The 19,842-nt window shown below is 34.5% G+C and overlaps 1 protein-coding gene and 2 pseudogenes across 1 annotated transcript; 2 read left to right on the top strand and 1 right to left on the bottom strand.

The window, feature by feature from the left end:
* Positions 1 to 8,334: 8,334 nt before the first annotated feature.
* LOC120131874 lies at positions 8,335 to 9,030 on the top strand (annotated as a pseudogene).
* Positions 9,031 to 9,541: 511 nt separating this feature from the next.
* On the top strand, positions 9,542 to 12,385 carry LOC120131481 (sm-like protein LSM1B). Its single transcript, XM_039148468.1, has 5 exons — positions 9,542 to 10,160; positions 10,773 to 10,841; positions 10,925 to 11,040; positions 11,139 to 11,201; positions 12,110 to 12,385. The coding sequence occupies exons 1-5, from the start codon at positions 10,100 to 10,102 to the stop codon at positions 12,185 to 12,187; spliced, it is 387 nt and encodes a 128-aa protein (XP_039004399.1). The 5' UTR covers positions 9,542 to 10,099; the 3' UTR covers positions 12,188 to 12,385.
* Positions 12,386 to 13,245: 860 nt separating this feature from the next.
* On the bottom strand, positions 13,246 to 15,175 carry LOC120131873 (annotated as a pseudogene).
* Positions 15,176 to 19,842: the final 4,667 nt, after the last annotated feature.

The raw sequence follows: 19,842 nt of genomic DNA, 5'->3' as shown, positions 1-19,842 counted from the left end.
GAAAAAGTTTGCATGGCGATGGTTCCAAATACACTTTGTCAGGCTTTATTTGGACCTTTAAGGTAAGAATTTTTATATAATGTTTCCAAAATTATAATTAATTATTTAACAATTACTAATGTTTGTTATTATATTATTTGTAGATTTGGATATTTGAGGCCTTTCCCGCCATGCAGACATATGCATTAAAAACTTCAAATGATATTCTCAGGGTTATTTCCTGGAAGAGGAAACGGACCTTGCAATGGGAAGATTTACTACGGTATACGATAATAAATAATGTAAGTTAACATAAATACTACCATATGTTTATAAACAAGTTATTACTAGTACACGTTTAACTTTGTTTGAGTTTTTATATTGTTAGGAGGCCAACACTCCATTACAGAGGCTGACACCCACGGAAGCTGAGCTTGCTACTGATTGGTGGCAAGCTAGTAAGCGTTTTTTGATGGCACGGATGATGAGCAGCCTCCACTTCGAGAGCCATCACCTCACCCAGAGTCATCACCTGATCAACCCGACTATACACCTCCACAACGACATCCATCACCTATTCTGTCACATCATCGAGCCTCTTCTCCACCATCACCTCAAGATAGGCGACCGACAAAGATGCCACGACGTTTATCTCCCTGTTCTCCACCTTCACCTCCACGGGATGAGTTAAGGGAGTTACGTGATGAGGTCAATGTCTTGCGTGAGGAGGTCGGTACTTTACGCAAAGACGATGGTGCATGTCGTGTTGAGGTGTCTACTTTACGTGGTGAGGTAGCCGCTCTACGTGAGATGGTAGCATTGTTGCAGAATGAGGTTCATACTCTACGCAACGAGGTAAGTTTAAGATTTTTCATATTTAACTTGATGATAAATTTACTCGTAATTTCACTTAGATTAACCATTTCACTTAGATTGCTTAGTAAATTCATTCGGTTGCTGCCAATACTGCTAAAATGTTTATTCTTTAACCCTGTGAAGTTATTATTTGTTTTTGGTTTTGTCTTTTGGTTGAAGTAATGCAATCCATTCAAGTTTCAATTTGCAGAAGAAGAATAGTTTACTTTCGCAACACGAAACTTAAAATCGCAACGCGAAAATGACTATCGCAACGCGGAAATGGCTATCGCAACGAGAGAATTGCAATGCGAAATGAAAATCGCAACGCGGAAATGAAAATCGCAACGTGAATTTAGTTTCGCATTGTGATTTGTGTTTCGCGTTGCGATTTTCTCGTTGTGATTTTCATTTCGCATTGCGATTCTCTCGTCGCGATAGTCAAATTCGCGTTGCGATAGCCATTTCCGCGTTGCGATAGTCATTTTCGCGCTGCGATTTTAAGTTTCGTGTTGCGATTTTAAGTTTCAGATTCTATTCTTCTTCTGGAATATTTATATATGTTGTCCTTTTAAATGTTTATATATGTGCTTACTTCTGAAATGTTATCTGATGCATTTTGTGAACTATGATAGAATAATGGCTTGGGTGAATACAATGCAAGTTTGAAACATATTTGTCTTTGTTTAATATCATGTCTGTTTATTTACTGATTTATGTATTAATTTTTTTTAGCGGCCCAATAAGGTGGATGCTTTACGTCGGGTTTTTCTTGCACGACGGAGTTCACGCATCAGACGGCGTGCACGTGCTATTACGTCTCCGTTCACCCCAATAGTGCAAAGATTCCGCAAGAAGAAGCCCGACTCACCTGTCATCCCTCAAGAGTCCTCTCCAATCGTTCAAGAGGCCCCTATCATCCCTCAAGAGTCTCCTCCAACCGTTCAAGAGGCCACTGTCATCGTTGAAGAGGTCCCTCCCACCATTCCAGAGCCCGATTCACATGGGGTAATATGTCGAATTATTGAGAAACCTCCACCGTTGCCGAACATGATGGATGAGAGTTGGCTCTCGTATGAGTTACCGACCAGTACCATTCCGGTATCTGATGTGGAGAGGAGACAACTACCAGAAACAATTCTGGATAATACCCTTTGGGCTAAGACCGCAGTTGATTTTTATCTACATGAGCAGAGCCAGGGGTGTTATACTGACATAAGCAAACTCAACGATGATATGTATTTGTTGTTTAATCGGTCTTGGTGGGGTGTGTTATTAGGGGTTGAAGACAGTGGCTATTTCGATGGGGGAGGTAAGTCTTATATTTTTCTTATATATGATTTTGATTAATTTTTTAAAAAATCTATGTAATTCACTAATATATGTTTTTTTGTAAAACATCATATCGATGTGTGGGTGTCACGTCTTCTAATAATAAGGAAACTTTGGAAAAATAAAAAAAAATCGCGATATACAATTATGCCGGCGGCTTTTCACACAGTTCACTTGAAGAATCAACGAGATGAATAATTTGTGTTGGGCAATGGACAAGCTAAACTTTATCCTGCATGGTGGGAGGTCGATAAGGTTAGTATTTATTTTTAAATTTTTTTAAAGGTGTTTATAAATAAGTGCGCAAATAAATGAATTATTACTTATGATTGCAGGTGTTTATCCCTGTTTTGGAACGTCGTCATTGGCTTCTCGTCCAACTTCAGCTCCCATCCCTGAAGATAATAGTATATGACAGCATGATAAATTACATATCATTGTCTGATTTGAGAGATATTATTAAGGGATGGAGTTCTCATTTGGCTAAATTCTTGGATGCGATTAATTATTGGACTTATTCTGGACACAAGAAACCAAAGAAGTTCAATGTTACAGTTGTCAGAGACGAGACCGCGCCACAACAATTGCCAGGAGCCAGAGGGGATTGTGGTCCTCTCGTATGCATGTGCTTGGCGCGTTTGACGACAGGAAGCATAGAGTTTCTACCTCCCACCGATAGAGATAGAGCTTCAGTATGCTTGTGGATTCGGCATTATATGACTAGAGCGATATATTCAAGACGCTGCCTACCTGCATCCGCGTTATGAAAGTATCCATAAACAATTGGTAAGTCAAATGCAAGTTTTGTTAACATATATACTCCTTTTGGTTTGAAAATGTTTGGTTAAGTACCTAGAATTCAATAATTTGCTGTTTGTAGGTTTTAGATGTGTAGTAAGTATTGTTTGAGCAAATGTTTGGTTTCTGCAGGTTAATCCTTAAGTGAGTTGCGTGAAATTGATGTATGGGTGCAAAAGTTGATTCAATAATTGATGAGGAAATAAGAATTATTATTATTTTTTGATTGTTTAATTGATTTGTAAAAGATGATTTGTAAATGTTGATTTGTTTAATTGATGTGTACATAATTCTTATTTGTGCTTGTTTAATTGATTGAAATGTAATAGTTGATTTGTTGATTTTCAATCTGCATTATAATGAAGGAAAAACAGACTATCGCAACACGAAACTGACTATCGCAACGAGAGAATCGCAATGCGAAATGAAAATCGCAACGCGAAACTAAATTCACGTTGCGATTTTCATCTTCGCATTGCGATTTTCAATTCGCATTACGATTCTCTCGTTGCGATAGTCATTTCCGCGTTGCGATAGTCATTTCCGCGTTGCGATAATCATTTCCATGTTGCGATAGTCATTTCCGTGTTGCGATAGTCATATTCGCGTTGCGATTTCCCCGTTGCGATAATTAAATGAATGTCTAATAAGTGATAACAACTGAACAGATCATAGCAATGTTCAAACTCAAGTTACTAATACATGCCTAACTGAAAATGTTAAAAGTGCACACATAAAATACACATAATACAACGTTTGCATTTAAAAATCACCTAAGTTAACAGTCCCAAAAGGTGAAGCCGGTTGTGATTGGGATTTTGAAGATGATTGCGATTTTGATTGCCTTTTGCTTGACACCATATGAGCTTTGGATTTTGATGAGGATCCATATTTTGGTAGAGGAAAAGATGATTGTGATGGCATTGGTGATCCACATGTCAACCTTGTATGACTACTTTCCTTGTACTGACTACATATCGATCTCTTCTTCTCTTCACCCTTAGACGGTATACGATCGTGAATTTTTGGTCGGCCAGGTAGCCTTTTGTCCATGGCTGGTGGCAAAACTGTTTGTAAGTCATCTGGTATGTCCCACTCAGAAGGATGTGGAATAGGGTAGACAATCTCGGCATAAGTCTATCAATATACTTCTGTAGTGTAGCAATCCATAGCGTATGCGCTTGAATCATCTTGGTTTAGATGAAGATCAACTTTTATAACATGGCCACACGGATAACCAGATGTTTGCCATTTCATACAACTACACGTCTTTGCATTTAGATCGACAAGCCCATTTAAGTTATTATCCAGTACTTCAAACAAAGTGTTTGAACATGGTTCAACTCTCCATGACGTTGACTTCATAACACGTTTCATTATCTTTTTTTCAGTCCATGGTGTAACACGATGTTCCAATGTTCCTGTAAATTTAAATAAATAATACTTAGTAAAATATATGATAAGTTACGAATTCAAAGAAATAATACATGCATGGTTTCTTTTCTTGTAGTACCACTGTTGAATAGAGGCTCGAAAAAACTCCATTAACATAGTAATGGGTAATTTCCGGGAATGACGACTTAGAGCGTTGATTGATTCTGCACTATTAGATGTCATGAGACCATATCTTGCTCCAAGTTGATGTACTATTGACCATCTTTCAAACCCAACATCTTCTAGTGTTTGAGCACACTGAGGCAAAACACGTCTTAAACAGTTTATATGCTTATTGAAATCCATTTCCCGATAAGCTTTTACAGTCTTCCAGTATGTCCATTTGTGCTTTTTTATACCAGCAGACCTTGATTTTAGATTTCTATACAAATGAACACCACAAAGTCCATGAAAAGCATCTGGGAAACACCTTCTAACAGCGTTGTCAATTGAGTTTGCCCTATCAGATATGATTTTCAGATTGCTAATAGGACCTATGCAATCCCTAAGATACCCCATAAACCATGTACATGAATCAGAGGTTTCAGATTTGCCAACCCCGTACGCTATTGGCAATATCCCATTGTTAGCATCCATGACTACTGCTAATAAGTTTACTCCAAGGTATCGACCTTTCAAATGTGCTCCGTCAACTATAATAACTGGGCGCATGCAAGTAATAAACGAACGAATCTACAAAATAATATACACAATGTGAAATGCATGTAACTAACAAAAATCAGTCAACAAAATTATATTGATTTACTAACCGCAGCACCAATGGAGATAAACAGCAACTCAAAGCGTCCATCTCTATCTGTTTTGATATGAGTTACCGACCCAGGATTTTTCAGCTTTAAATTGTGACAATAAGCCGGCAGTTGGGCAAACGATGCTTCTGGCGACCCCCTCAACAATTCCAAGGCATAACATTTGGCTCTCCAAACTTGAGAATATGATATACTAATCTTGAACCGAGCATTCATGTCAGTCATAATTTCATGTCCCCGATATACTCTGCCATTCAAAAACATTAACTCAGCCAGAAAACCGCCCAACACCTTTTTGTTTGCCTGTCTATGGTGAGGAAAAACTTAGGTTCTTGAACATGTATGTTTATCAATAAAAGTCCTAACTTGAAACATTTCGCCATCTTTTATCCTCTTTGCAATCATACGCCACGTACAATTTTTGTCAATCATACACCTTGTTTCGAAACGATCTTTGCTTGATTTGTTAACTTTTAGTTGATAGCCATCTTCCATACATTTCGTATACAAAGCTATCTTCAAGTCTTCCTTTGTATCAAAACAAACATCTTTCTTGATACGAATAACTTTTGTGTAACAATCAACTGCTTTCTTTACCAACTCTTCTTCCAGTATCTGAAGTAATTCTGACATATTCCAGTTATACTCCCGTGGCATTTTCTTCTTTTTCTTTTCTTCGGGGACTTTTTCTTCTTCTTTTTCTTCTTCAGGATTATATGAATTACAGAATGGATGTTCAACATGTTCATTCACAGTCGTAATTTCCTCCTCATTATCATCAACAACATCTTCCTCGGCAACGTTTATTTTATCATCAAAATTCGGGTATTGACCAATATCAAAATCATTACACGCAGGGTCTGTTTCTTCTTCTGAAACATCATCAAAATCTGAGTATTGACCAAAATCAAAGTCCGGGTATTGACTAAGATCAAATTTCGAATACTGACTAGTACTCACAATTTTTTTTTGTTGGCTCATCATCGTCTAACTGGTCAATACGAAAACCGGAATTTGGTGCTGAAAGTTGATTGGGATTTGGATTAGAGAAAGGTTGTGGGTTTTGAGAAAAACTTAGTTGATTATTACCCGCTACTGACCCAACAATACTACTTCTAGGTTCAACAACATACAATGTAACATCATCACTTGAAACACTAATGTAAGCAATGAATCGTTCAACATCTTCATTGTCGGTTAACAAATAAACTTTACTATTTCTCTGATAAGATAGCCTAAATCCACTTAGGGGCTCTAAATTCAATTTCTTTGAAACACGTAACATTAGAGTTTCATAAGTTAACTTTTTTAATGACAGTTTTAGTTGAAGATTCATGGGTAAAGGCATATATTGTAAAACACCATGAGCATTCTCCCATGACCCTCCAAAATACAAATCTATCCAAACATGATCAACATTAGATGATTTTCATGGTTGTAAATTAATTTACTAAACAAACGAGCTGCGAAACTAAAACATGTTGCCGGATGGGGAAGGATGTAGGAACGGATATAGGAACGGATGTCGCCGGAGAGAGTGATAGATGGAGATGGAATGAGTTGCGATTTAGGGATTTAGGTTATGAGTTGTTGTTGTTACGTAGATATATATCCAAAATATTTGTGTTGCGAAACTAAAACCTGTTAAGAACTTTGAAAATCGCATTGCAATTCTGTATTATCTCGTTGCGATAGTCAGAATCGCGTTGCGAAAGTCAGTATCGCATTGCGATTTTCCAAATTCGCATTGCGATTTACTTATTCGCATTGCGAATTGTGAAAATCGCAACGCGAAATTGGAAAATCGCATTGCGATAGTCATAATCGCGTTGCGAATCTGGAAACTGATTTGCGATAATGGAGATCGCGTTGCGAATTAGCGATCATATTGCGATTTTGTTGGTCATTTTGGCAAATATGGAAAGAGTTTGTTAAAATCGTATATTATATGGGATTTTTTGTCACTGAGATTATTTTCTAAAAAATATATCATCAAAACGGATTTTTTATATTATTCAAACGGCGGGCCTGGGTTAGGGAAACGAGCGGGTAGTTGCCATTATTCAACCCGACCCCTTTGGTACACGTGTTGGACCGAAAACAGATGATGAGATGAGATTTCACTACATATTTAAGATAATTATTTGTTTATAATTTTTTATTCTCAATAATATATAAATTAGTAATCGTTAAAAATAATGTAAATATAATTACAATAAGAACTTACACTTTCATTTTTAGGTTCCCCTTTAATTTGGATTTCATAATGCACGTATTTGGTGTATTATTTCCATGACGTTTCGGATACATTTTTTACATTAGGTGATTAACAAATGTATTTTATATTTTTTAATTTATAAAAGATAATGTGACGCATTAAACTAGCTAACTCAACATGTTTGACAATTTTCCTTCTTCTTTCTTCTTCTTATGTTTACAAAATTAAGTTAAAAAAATTGTCCAATAAAACAAAAAACCTTAAACCCATAATTTTAATGTTTAAAACACAACAAAATTCATTAACTTTTAGGTTTCTTTTGCATTAACTCGGATATTTTAATCTTTTAGGTTGGTTCCAATATTATATATCCTACACTATAATTAAGAAAGATCCTAGAGATCTTAGGATCAGACAACTGTGTCTGAAGATATGTGTGCGTTGTCAATAATTAAGAAAGATTCATAACATATATACTACACTATACTAATCACGTTAAGATCATTAAAAAATTATTATATAAATCAATTGAATTCGTTTCTTATGTGAATCACATATTTTTTCAGTTATAGTCAATAGGAATGAACGTGAAATATTGTTGAAAACACTGATTTGTAAGTTGTCCCTTATGCTTGTTTAACAGGGGCCCATTCTCACTTCAACTTCTCCCAATAATATTCTTCAAACTTGTATTTTAAAACCAAAATAAGAGACAAGGGATCTAAGTCTTTTGATACATCCATGGTCTTTGTCGTTAAAATCTACAAAGCATAACCCTGATAATGCCATGGGACAAGTAGGGCATGTCGCACATGATATCTTCAACTTAGTGTTTGACATGTCGTTTCTTGTTGTTTTCTCTGATAGAACACACGAAACAAGAGTCTCGGCAAGAGTTCAGCGATTGGCCTCATGGATTGTTGGCAACAGGAACATCTGGTAACAATAATGACATTCCCGAAATCCTCCATCCCGAGCGTCAACCGACAAAATCCCTTCGACATTCAAGAGGAACAAGAGCCGTCTTCGTCCGAGTATTTACAGGAATTTACCCCCGAAGAAATCGGGAAAATAGAAAAGGAATTAACCAAACTCTTGTCCCGAAAACCCGCTTCCGGTGATAAAAGGAACTGACAAAACTACCATTGGGTATGTTTCTCAATTGTCAATCGAGCTTAGAAGTTGATAGGAGGATTAGCAATGCAATTTGCAGTGATTGGGTGGATAAATTGGACCAACAAGACATTGATCGAACCGTCAGTGTTATCCTCGGCAGATGCAAAGACATTTGTGCCCAAAATAAGAAGAAATTCATCGGGATGAAATCCATTTCGTCCCTCTTGAAGAAGATGTTTGTTTGCAGCGGTGGGTTTTCACCTGCACCGAGTTTGAGTGATACACTGCAGGAATAAAAAATGGAGAAGGTAAATTAAGCAGAGACGTATTTTTTATATTATAAACATTATAAGTAACTGCGAAACTGTCAGATTTTTTTTTACCATTCAACAGCTTTTGAGGTTAATGCTTCACAAAAAGATTTGCAATCAAAACCCTTCTCGAGCATCATCCATGAAGAAATATTTAGAAGACAAAGAATCACCCAGAGGGCCAAATAATGAAGATGAAACCCTTGAGAGAGAGTGAAGCTGAATATAAATGGGTGAAGACAGATTCCGAGTGTAAGTTCTGCTTGGGTTTTCATGGTAGATTTAATCATTAGCCAAAAAATGCACAAACCACGTTTTTCAGTCACGTGTTATCGAATCTTATTTCATGTTTAATTTAATCATAAAAAATAATAATTTAAATTCAATACAAGGATGATTAAATATAATTTAGAAACATCAATTGAATAAAAATCATATGAATTATTATTTAAGATTGTGATAGAACATGCAATGATCAACAAATTTATCCTATTTTCTAATAATTTTTACATGTAAAATAGCTCAGTTATACATGTGATTACTACTGGTTCAAAAGTTTATATATATTTTGTAATCGAATCATTGAATGGACAACACAAAAGGTTCAACTCAACTTTTAAAAAACATATTATACTAATTAGTTCACTTTAATAAAACTGATTTTGATACTTATTGATACCGTAGACGTTGTGAGTTATAATTGATTTAGGCATTTGGATGAATTTTATGTCAAAATAAAATTAAAAAGGAAAAAGGGAAACTGAAAGCTTTTAGCAGCAAAATATTCCTAAAATGAAACCAAATTCCGCCATGTTAAACTCCACGACATAATCCCCAATCCATTTTCCCATCCGTCTCTAATTTTCCCGCATTTTCTCGGGCTTTCTCTCAATTTTCTCTCTCTTCTGGCGAGATTGGATCTGAGTGCTCTGATATATATTTTTTTACTCCAACACCACTTAGTCCCTTCAAAACGGAAGAGAAAAACAAACCCCAATTTCTTAACTTGCGAGGGTTTTCCACTTAGGGTTTCTTCTTCTTCTTCTTCTTGAATCTAGGATTATAAGAATCTTTGATTTTGAGTAATTCGTGATATTTACGTCTTTGGGTTGCTTTTGTTTTTCTGGAGGGGTTTTATATTGTTAACTTTTTGGAGTTCGGGGTAGATTATAAAAGGGGAATTCTCAATAGCCAATGCCATATTTCATATTTGGATAGTTGGTATTTGAAAGGTCTATTTTCTGCTTAGGTTTTTTTTGGAGAGACCGAAAAAAAAAAGGTGATCAATGTCGTGGGCAGGCCCTGAAGATATCTACCTTTCTACTTCTCTTGCCAGTTATCTTGACAGTATGCTCTTTATCTCTTTTGTTTTTTCTGTTAAATTTATTGTGTCCCGAGATTTATTCTTTGCTGCAAATATATTTTTTCTTTTGGCATTGGCTTTGAGTTGTTCTAGTAGGTGTAGTTGTTCTGTCTTATGTTTATATGCTGATGGGTCATTGAATAACTAGTTGTATGCTTATTCTTATGCAGGCTTCTTCATTTAATTGTTTATGATTCTGCAATCCATTGCAGATATTAGTTAATAGTCAATAATAATTAGTAGAAGCCATTTGTTAAAAGTTTGATTTAATTCTATTAGAGTTAAGTAGGACGTGGATTAGTCTTTGGGATTTGTTGTGGAAGAAAACTGAAACATTTTCAAGTTTCAAGGAATTGGCCAGTTGCATGACTATTTTTATTGATTGATAGTCATTGTTGTGGAGCTTCCAAATATTGTCTCAGGGTTTATAAGTTTTCGTGACTTCCTTTTATTTTACTTGCCATTGCTGCCAAGAATAGAAGTAGAACTCTGTTAGAACATTTAGATGTGGTATTTGAGTCAAAGTTCAAACATATGTTTTGAGACTATTTTGTGTTTCCAGTTGCTGATATCTTACTCTTCCATATATGATGCAGGAACACTTTTAGTGCTGCTGCGAGATGGTCGGAAGCTTATGGGAACATTACGTTCATTTGACCAATTTGGTAATTTTTCTTGTCACCTAACCTTCTGGACCTGACATGCCTACCAGTTTTATCTGTTCCTGACAATTTTAAATATGTTTCAGCCAATGCTGTTCTTGAGGGTGCTTGTGAAAGAGTTATAGTTGGAAATCTTTACTGTGACATCCCTTTAGGTCTATATGTAATCCGTGGGGAGAATGTTGTCTTGATTGGTGAACTGGTATGATTTATTTGAGTTATCTAGTTTCATTGATTCTCATTAGCCTTTTTAATTTGTAATCCCATGTTGGTATCTATAATTTGCATATTATTTGTTAGGATTTGGAGAGAGAGGATCTTCCTCCGCATATGACTCGTGTTTCTGTTGCAGAAATAAGAAGGGTGAGAGTCATTCTTTGATTTATTTCTATGAATTATGTGTGTTCATTAGCGACAATATAACAGTTTCCCTGAGAAATTTTTTGTTCACTGAATACCCCATAAGTTAGGCTTAATCTTCTTTTGCCCCCCCCCCCAAGCTTCTTAAACTTATATTGGGACAAGTGTTGCCATGTAGAAAAACTAGAGAGTAACATTGATAACCTTTGAGATCAAGGCATTCAGTTTCTTAGATACATTTAACTTTTAAGCATTCACATCGATCTTCAACTTGATGATGGTGGCAGATGATGGTCATGCTGTGAATAATTTTGTTGTTTACTGATATTGGTCAAATGGGAGCTTAATCAGGTATTTCCTATGTTGCTGTCCATAAATTCTGATGTTTCTAATAAGGAAGACCAGATTACGACAATTCTAACCATCTATCATTCATGGAAAAACTTTTGTTTGAGTAGTCTTCACAGATAATAGAAGTAAGATGTTTGTGATTGTCTGTTGGTTCTTTTGATGTTATGTTTGTCAATGTTGTGGTTAATTTTGTTGTTGATTAGTTGACCATTAGAAGAATTGAAGTTCATAAGAAATTGGTTGTATTTTCATAATGCTTGGGTTGGGACTGGCATGGTTCCTACTGTTGGAGTTATTTATCAACAGCTTCATTTTCATAATGCTTCAGATATGATTTTATTGTATATACACAGATTTCTAGTGTATTTTTGAACTAAATCTTCAAACACAATTATTTAAAATATCTTATTGGTCTATATTTTCTCCCAGATAGTTGTTCTTTACAGATGGAAACTCTGATTTTGGCAAAAATCTAGTTTTTTCTTATATAAATATATGTTGTGAAGTATTTATGGTTGGATTCTGAGTGTCATGAATAAAAAGCATTGATACATATGCAGGCACAGAAAGCAGAAAGGGAGGCAACGGATCTCAAAGGTACAATGAGGAAAAGAATGGAGTTTCTTGATTTGGACTAACGCATGTTCCCTGCATCCTGTTTTAGCAATTCACAAGTATTGGCAGTGTTTGGTGTAGTAGATGTGTTATGTAGGCTAGAAGATCCTCCATCTCCCTCTCAGCATCCAGTTATTGTAACATTTGTGAACAATGCTTCTGACTAGGCTTAGCCTCGATTTGCTGGTGCCTTAGATTTAGTTTTGAACACTAGTTGGATACTTTCACTTATGGGAAGTCTCCCAGGTTATTTTGTGTCGACTGAAATTTTGAATAAATATTTAATTAAAAGAAAAGAGAGAATATTCAGAAGTTTTTAATGAGATGATCATCCTGTTAAGTAAATCAAGAAACTACTACTACTACTTGCTCCAGTGGTGGCCGTTAACTTGTTATTGTAATTTCTTTTTTAACCATCAACATGGAAGTTCAAAAATGGGTAGTTCTTTAATATCGGCTGCCAAAGTATTGGCCTCATAAGAAGAAAAACAAGGAAGGGATGTGGGGGAAAAGACTGTTTTGTAAAACTCTTTGAAATTGAAGAAAACTATTCTCGACACTAGTGGTGGCGGCGTTGGTCTCTGGCCAACCGTTGATCTTTTTTATTCTTCTTAGTTTTTCCTTTTATTGTATTTTCTAGTCTTACTGTTAAGTCAAAGTAGTTTCTCCGTAAGAAATGAGCTTGTCAATTTTAGCATGTTTTTCTAAGTTTTCATCCGTATGGCAAATGTCTAGTTATGTTTTGACAGTTGCATGGCAAAATTCCATGATCCATCAGGACCATAATCAGAGGGCCACACATCAAAGATGAAAGACTATACTGCAAGGAGTTCTATAGTGTTTTGTTTGTCGAAATATTATTTTTGTGGAACTTAATATTTTCCAACATTTTAAATATTTTTGTAGATATAAGAATTGTCGACCAGGAATGATATACAGAGATCTCCGTTCTCTTTTCTTCTGTCTTTTTACAGCGACCTCAAATTTCTACAGTAACAGTTCTCATACCATTGTCGAAGCCAATGCAACTCAATCTCCATTCAGAGTTATATTCAGGAAGAAAAAAAAGCAAGTTTGCAAATCACAAAACCCGAAACTCATGTATCTCCTCTATCATTCCAACGGCTTCTTTAATGCTTAATCGCTCCTCGGGACTAGTTTTAGTGCAAAGTGCGCCTATACGAAGGAGTTTCTCCATGCTACCGATTGAATTCCGGAATCCCTGGATCTTTGTATCAAGCAATTCAGCCTGTCTCCCTTCTGTAAACGCCGACTCAACCCATTGGACGATATCAGTCAATCCATTTCCATCGTGAACAGATTGTGAAGGGCGTTCCCCTGTAAGCATCTCAATAATGATGATTCCCAGGCAATATACATCACTTTTAGGAGACACGGTTTGCTTTTGCATGGCTTCCGGGGTTTTGTAAGCAAACAAGCCTTCTAAACCTTCAACGTTTAGTAATGGGTGAAATCCATAGTCCGAGAGAAGTGGATTATAATCAGGGCCGAGTAGAACATTGCTCGATTTGAGATTGCCGTGAGGCACGTCCCGTGAAGCAAATTCATTGTGAAGATACTCGAGTCCTTTCGCTATTCCTCGCACAATCTTCACTCGGGTCGGCCAATCAAGTCTGCAGGATTCGGCATCGCCTGGAGGATTTCATGATTTTGTTAGAATCTATGGATGTTATTGTGGTTAAGAAACAAAGGAAAAGGTTAGAATTTGGTACCATGCCAATGGTAAAGCAAACTGCCGTTACGAAGGTATTCGTAGACGACGAGCTTCTCTTCTTTACGGTAATGGTAAGCTAAAGGTGGCAAAACATTGGGGTGACTCAGCTTTCCGAGCTTTTTAACCTCAGCATCAATGCATCGCTCCCTAATGCATTCATTTGGCGCATCCTTTTCACCGCCACCTCCACTCCATTAGCCATCCTTACCTTATAAGAAGACCCCAATGGTCCGTTTCCGAGCACTTCTGCGGATGCTTTCATCAAATCGGTCAACCCGAAAACACCCATTTCATCGTTCACCATCACTAGTTCTGCAACACTCGGTTTTCTGTGATTAGAAACCGTAAGGTCCGAGCATGCACTCTTTACGGTGTCTTCTGTTTTAGGTAGCACTGAAACCGGCAACTCGGTGGCTGCGTTAGAGCTTCCTGATCTTCGTAGCACGTATGAAACCTTTTGATTCTTGTTCCTCAATCGAATTGCAAAGAATATAATCACCAACAATAGCATGGCTCCTAACGCAACCATTAATGCAGCTTTAGTCTTTTTGTAAGTATTGTTTGGAGTTGAGGGACACTCGACGTCAATCTGTTCCCCGCATAGAAATGGATTTGCCGCGAATGAACTTGCACTGAATCTCGACAAACTAGAAGGAATCTCGCCTTCGAGTATATTGTTTGATACATTGAAAGATTTCAAAACCTGGCTATAAAAAGACGGAATACGTCCTCTAAACTGATTGAACTGGAGATGTAAGCCAACGAGATTAGGTAAACGAGCTAATGAAACTGGGATTTCCCCAGTGAATTTGTTGTGCGATAACCGAACTCTCCTGAGAGATCTCATTTTCACAAAATACTGGGACGGAATCTCGCCCGAAAACTTATTCCTCGACAACGATAAAGCCTTCAACGCACCCAAACGATTGAGTTGGGGAATGGTGTCCGTGAAAGAGTTGTTTTCGACACTGAAAGAACCCAAAGCCTTCATCTCCACCAAGGCATCGACATCAATAGTTCCCGATAAACCCATTCCTTCGAGACGCAAACCCTTGACAACGCCGCCCTCACAAAGCAGTCCTCTCCACGGTCCTCGAGGACCGCTGCAAGGGGGTGATCCCGGCACCCAAGAGTCAAGAGCTCCGGCATTGGTTAGAGATTTCTTTAGCTTCAACAAGGCCTCGGAATCCGATGCAGAAAATGCCCATGGCAATAGTACCAAGAAAGTTGACGACAACAATAGGAGAGATTTCCTGAAAGGCCAAAACATCGCCATCGCCATCGCCATTGCTGAGGCCACGAGATGGTTTCTGGCAATGTATTGATTGTGGGAGCTCTTGTTGTGCAAAATTTTGGTATCGGTTTGTGTTGTTGGTGTGTTTTCCTCATCGTCGGTTTGTCAGTTTTTCGTGTTGGCTATGCGTTTTTGTTATTGTTGTTAGTGTACTAATAATATTTCGTATTGGCTTGTGTGTCTCTGTAAATGCTATATTATTAGATAAATAAGGTTTAACACTGATTACTGAATTTTGTTTTTTCCTTTTAATCGATATTGTTAATTAAAACAAATAAACGAGAATCTAACGTAAGTTTTCAAATGAAATATTACTACTTTTTATTAAAAATAATAATTTTAAGAGTGTATACATTGTCAAATATTAAAAAATTATGAACACGTATTATTTTAGGTTTAGTGTATTTTTAAGTGTCTAAACTATACATCAAATTAACTTTTAGTACCTATAGAATTTTTCGTTAAAAATTAGGTGCCTAATGTTTTCTCTGTAATACTTTTAGTTGTATGCCGTTAAGTGACACGTGTCACGTTTAGATTTTTTTATAAATATTTTTAAATAATATTTTATTTTTAAAAAATTAAAAAATATAAACGTGACATGTGTCAATTAACGGTTTTTTAATCCTAAAAATGTAACAGATAAAATATTAGACCCCTATTTTTAACAAAAAAATTCTTCAACACCAAAAATTAATTTAAAATATAATTTAAACAATTATTTTTGTATTAAGTCATTATTTTACAATAATAATGACTTTAGAATGCTTAAAAATAGCTTAAATATAAAATAAGTGCCTAAACTGCTAAAAATGACTTAAATATAAAATAAGTGCCTAAACTATAGTGTTTTTTTATGAATATGTGCCTAAAGTATTTTTCTATTCATCCCGGTGCTTAAAGTTACAAACATTGTGCACGGGTCGTCAACGAAGTTAATTTTCCCTGTTAAATGGCACGTGTCACGGTTTGATAATTTTAAAATTTTTATTTAAAAATTAAAAATTCAAATTATATATTTTTAAAAAATGTACAAATTTTGAAATAACCTCAAAACTTTTAAAACCTTAATTTCAACCCCTAAACCTACATCGACCGTCTCCCTATGTCGTCGGCGAAGCTTCACCCGACCTCACCTCCCCTGGCATCCAAAACCCCTATAAAATCGTGATCGAGGAATAAATGTTTTATACCCCGCGAAACCTAGGATGAAAATTACGATCTCACACGATTCCGATGGTCAATCGACGACAACTACAATGACATATGATTAGGATGATGGCAGAGACTACGCCGGTGGCAGTGATCGTGGCCGAAAAGGGTGACAGTGGTGGGTTAAGGTTATGATTTGGGGATTAAAGGGATATTTTTTATAATTTAAGATAAATTACTTTTTTATAAATATAATATTTTAAAAAAAATTCAAAATCACCAGATTATGACATGTGTCACTTAACGGAAGATATTAACATCGCTGACAGCCTATGCACCTAAAATAATGAGGTTTATAATGTTAGGTACTAAGATGAGTCAAAAAATACTTTAAGCAATTATTCGTGAAAAATAATATAATTGGGTCACTTGTTTTATATTTAAGTAAAAAAAACTCTATTGGTGGCTTTTTTAGCTCCTCAAAGCGATGTGATTCTTTCTAGGACTGAACCAAAGACAAAATAAACATTTAAAATAATAACGTTTATAACGTTAGACACCGTACGATCATAGTTTGATATAACTATTAGACAATAAAATGTAATTTAGACTATGCATATATATATATATATATATATATATATATATATATATATATATATATTAAGGAAATGGTTTAACTTTATAAAATGGTGCAAGATATTAAATTCATCTTAAACTTTAGAATGTATTTAAAATTAAAAAAAAATCAAAGCTACGATAAATATTCTAACATAATCCTAATATAATCACTACTACATCTTTTTATTATTTTTTAAAACTCATAAAATTGAAATCCAGTACAATTGAATAGAAAATAGAAACTATAAAACTCTTTTCAATTCATACGACGAATTGTAATTTTTAAAATATTTTATAAAACTCGCCCGATGAATTCCATATATAATTTAAATCTCACATTAATAATCCCACAACTACATTTCTCTAATTATTTTACAATTTTCACCCAAATTGCAAAACCCGAGGGGACTGAACAAACCTTGATCCGTATGGACCTGCCACGTTTTGGAGTGCAATAGTTAAATTGCTTTTGCATTCCAACTGAGTCGAGGAGAATTGTTTACATCGTGCCGTACTGTTTTGACTTTCTTTTTCAGTTTAGAAAAAAGAAGTGCGTAGATCCCACGTCACTGTCTCTCTGTCGGCATATAACTCCACTGACGGATGTGCACGGGACCTATTTCTACTCTGTTATAATCTATCGGATTCGATTGGGTCAATTTTTTAAAAAAATGAGTTTAGATTGAATCGATTCAAAATTTTAAAGTAAAATTTGAGACGGATAAAATTCAGGTTTAGTATAAAAAGTATCTGACCCAAAAGATAATATAATTTTATCTTATATATTTAAAGATAATTATAAGAATAATCTTCTTTATATTATTTTTAAATTAAATCTTTATTTTATTAAATATAATTAATATTTTTATAAATATATTTATTTTAATTTGATAAGATCAAATTTAGATTTTATTTAAAAACTCAGATCAAATTTTAGATTGAATAAAATTAAAATAAATTCGAATTAAATCAAATTCTAGTGAAAGGATCTAATTTTTTGGTATGGTCGATTTGGCTGAAAATTTAACCTAACCTGACCTATATCCATCCAGGCGTTACTATCAAAAGGCGCGTGAACCCGTAGCGATGCAAAGTTACAAACACGCGCCTCTAATTTGCTTTTAATCACCAAAGAGCCGTTATTAAAACATATGCTTAATTTATTCTGTACTACAGAATTTTGGGTTGAGTTTATGCACGGATTAATTAGGATATGAATTTTGTTAAAATATTGTTATTTTAAATGTAAATTGTTATACTAATACTAATAATAATTTATTTTTATATAAATTTTAAGTAAAAATATAAAATATTATTTAAATATCAAACATGAAATAATTGAATTTATTAATATGCAAAAAATTTTGCCCGTACACCTAATTTACCACTTTCGTCCCTATCGTATTTTCGCATCAATTTAATCTTTAAAATTATATAATTGCATTATTCCATAACCCTACCCTTAACTTAAAACCTTAAATTATAACATATAAACCCTAAATCATAATCCCATTACTTCTAAATACCAACTCAAGGTTTATAATTTAAGGTTTAAGGTTTAAAGTTAGGGGAAGGGCAAATAATGATACAATTAAACAACTTTTAGGGCTAAATTATTGAGAAAATACGATAGGATCGAAAATGATAAATTTGATCTACTACAAGGGCAAATGTGACCCTTAAACCTTATTAATACATTAATAAAATATTTTTTTCGCATAAATTTTTAAAATAGTTTGATAAAGTATAAAAAATAGTACAAATTTAAACTTAAAAAGACAAATAAAAACTGACTGAAATATAATATATATTTTAGATAAATCATTTATAATCATTATGTTTGTTCAAAATAAACCATGTTAGTAATTAAAAATTTCAAATTGTTTTTTATTAACTCGTTTATTAAAATATGAGAAAAAAATAACACTATTATTAAACATAACATGAAAAATAATTAGAAATTGGCACATAAAATTAATGTGTAATGAATAAAATTAGTAAGTGTAAGATTTTATTTTTCCTTAAAAATAATAAAATTAAGTAACATATCTGATTTCCATATTTGTGAAGAAAGAAAAGGGAAATAGTTACATAAGACTAAAAGAATTGAGAATAATGAAAGAAAAATAATTAAGAAAAATTGTGTGAGGAGGGATAAATTCCGTTATCCAAATCAATTTATTCCATTCAGATTTGATATTTTTTACGATAATAAAAAGAGACGGTTGTGATTTCTTTAATTATTGGTAATAGAGGAACATCATCCGCAAATTCGGAAAAAAAATACAACATGTTAATTTTAAGAATTTTAAAGGTACCGATTTTTTTAAATAGAAACAACTAATATTATTAAAAAATAAAAAATTGTATAAGAGGTATTTGTACTTAAAAAAAATTAATGTGATCATCATATTATTTTTTTTCTTAATGTGATCCTAACTCATAAAACAAATTCAATGTGCCCTTTGACTAACATTTTTCATCGTTTGATTAATGTGCTGATGTGACGGTCTGCGGTACTAACATGTCAGTTCATCTATTATGTTTGAGTTATCTATTTAGCCCATTAGCCATGCTATGCATCACGTTTTCAACTACTGTGGACTGTCACATCAACACGGTGGATCGCCACATCAGAACCGTGAACTGTCATGTCAACACCATAATGGTCAACGACGAAAACGTTGGTTAAAGGGTCACATTGAGCTTATTTTCTAAGTTAGATGGTCACATTAAGAGAAAAATAATACAAGGGCCACTTTATTTTTTTTCAAAAGCACAGAAACATCTGATGTCTTTTGCCTAAAAAATAAAAATATCTAAAATTACAATAAAGGTTTTATAACTACCATTGTAAACTAAATATATAATTTGGA

This window comes from Hibiscus syriacus, unplaced genomic scaffold, assembly GCF_006381635.1.
Source record: "Hibiscus syriacus cultivar Baekdansim isolate YM2019G1 unplaced genomic scaffold, ASM638163v2 tig00110556_pilon, whole genome shotgun sequence".
In the NCBI taxonomy this organism is placed as follows: domain Eukaryota; kingdom Viridiplantae; phylum Streptophyta; class Magnoliopsida; order Malvales; family Malvaceae; genus Hibiscus; species Hibiscus syriacus.
Note: the sequence above shows the minus strand (reverse complement) of the source record. Positions and strands in the feature narration are given on the sequence as shown.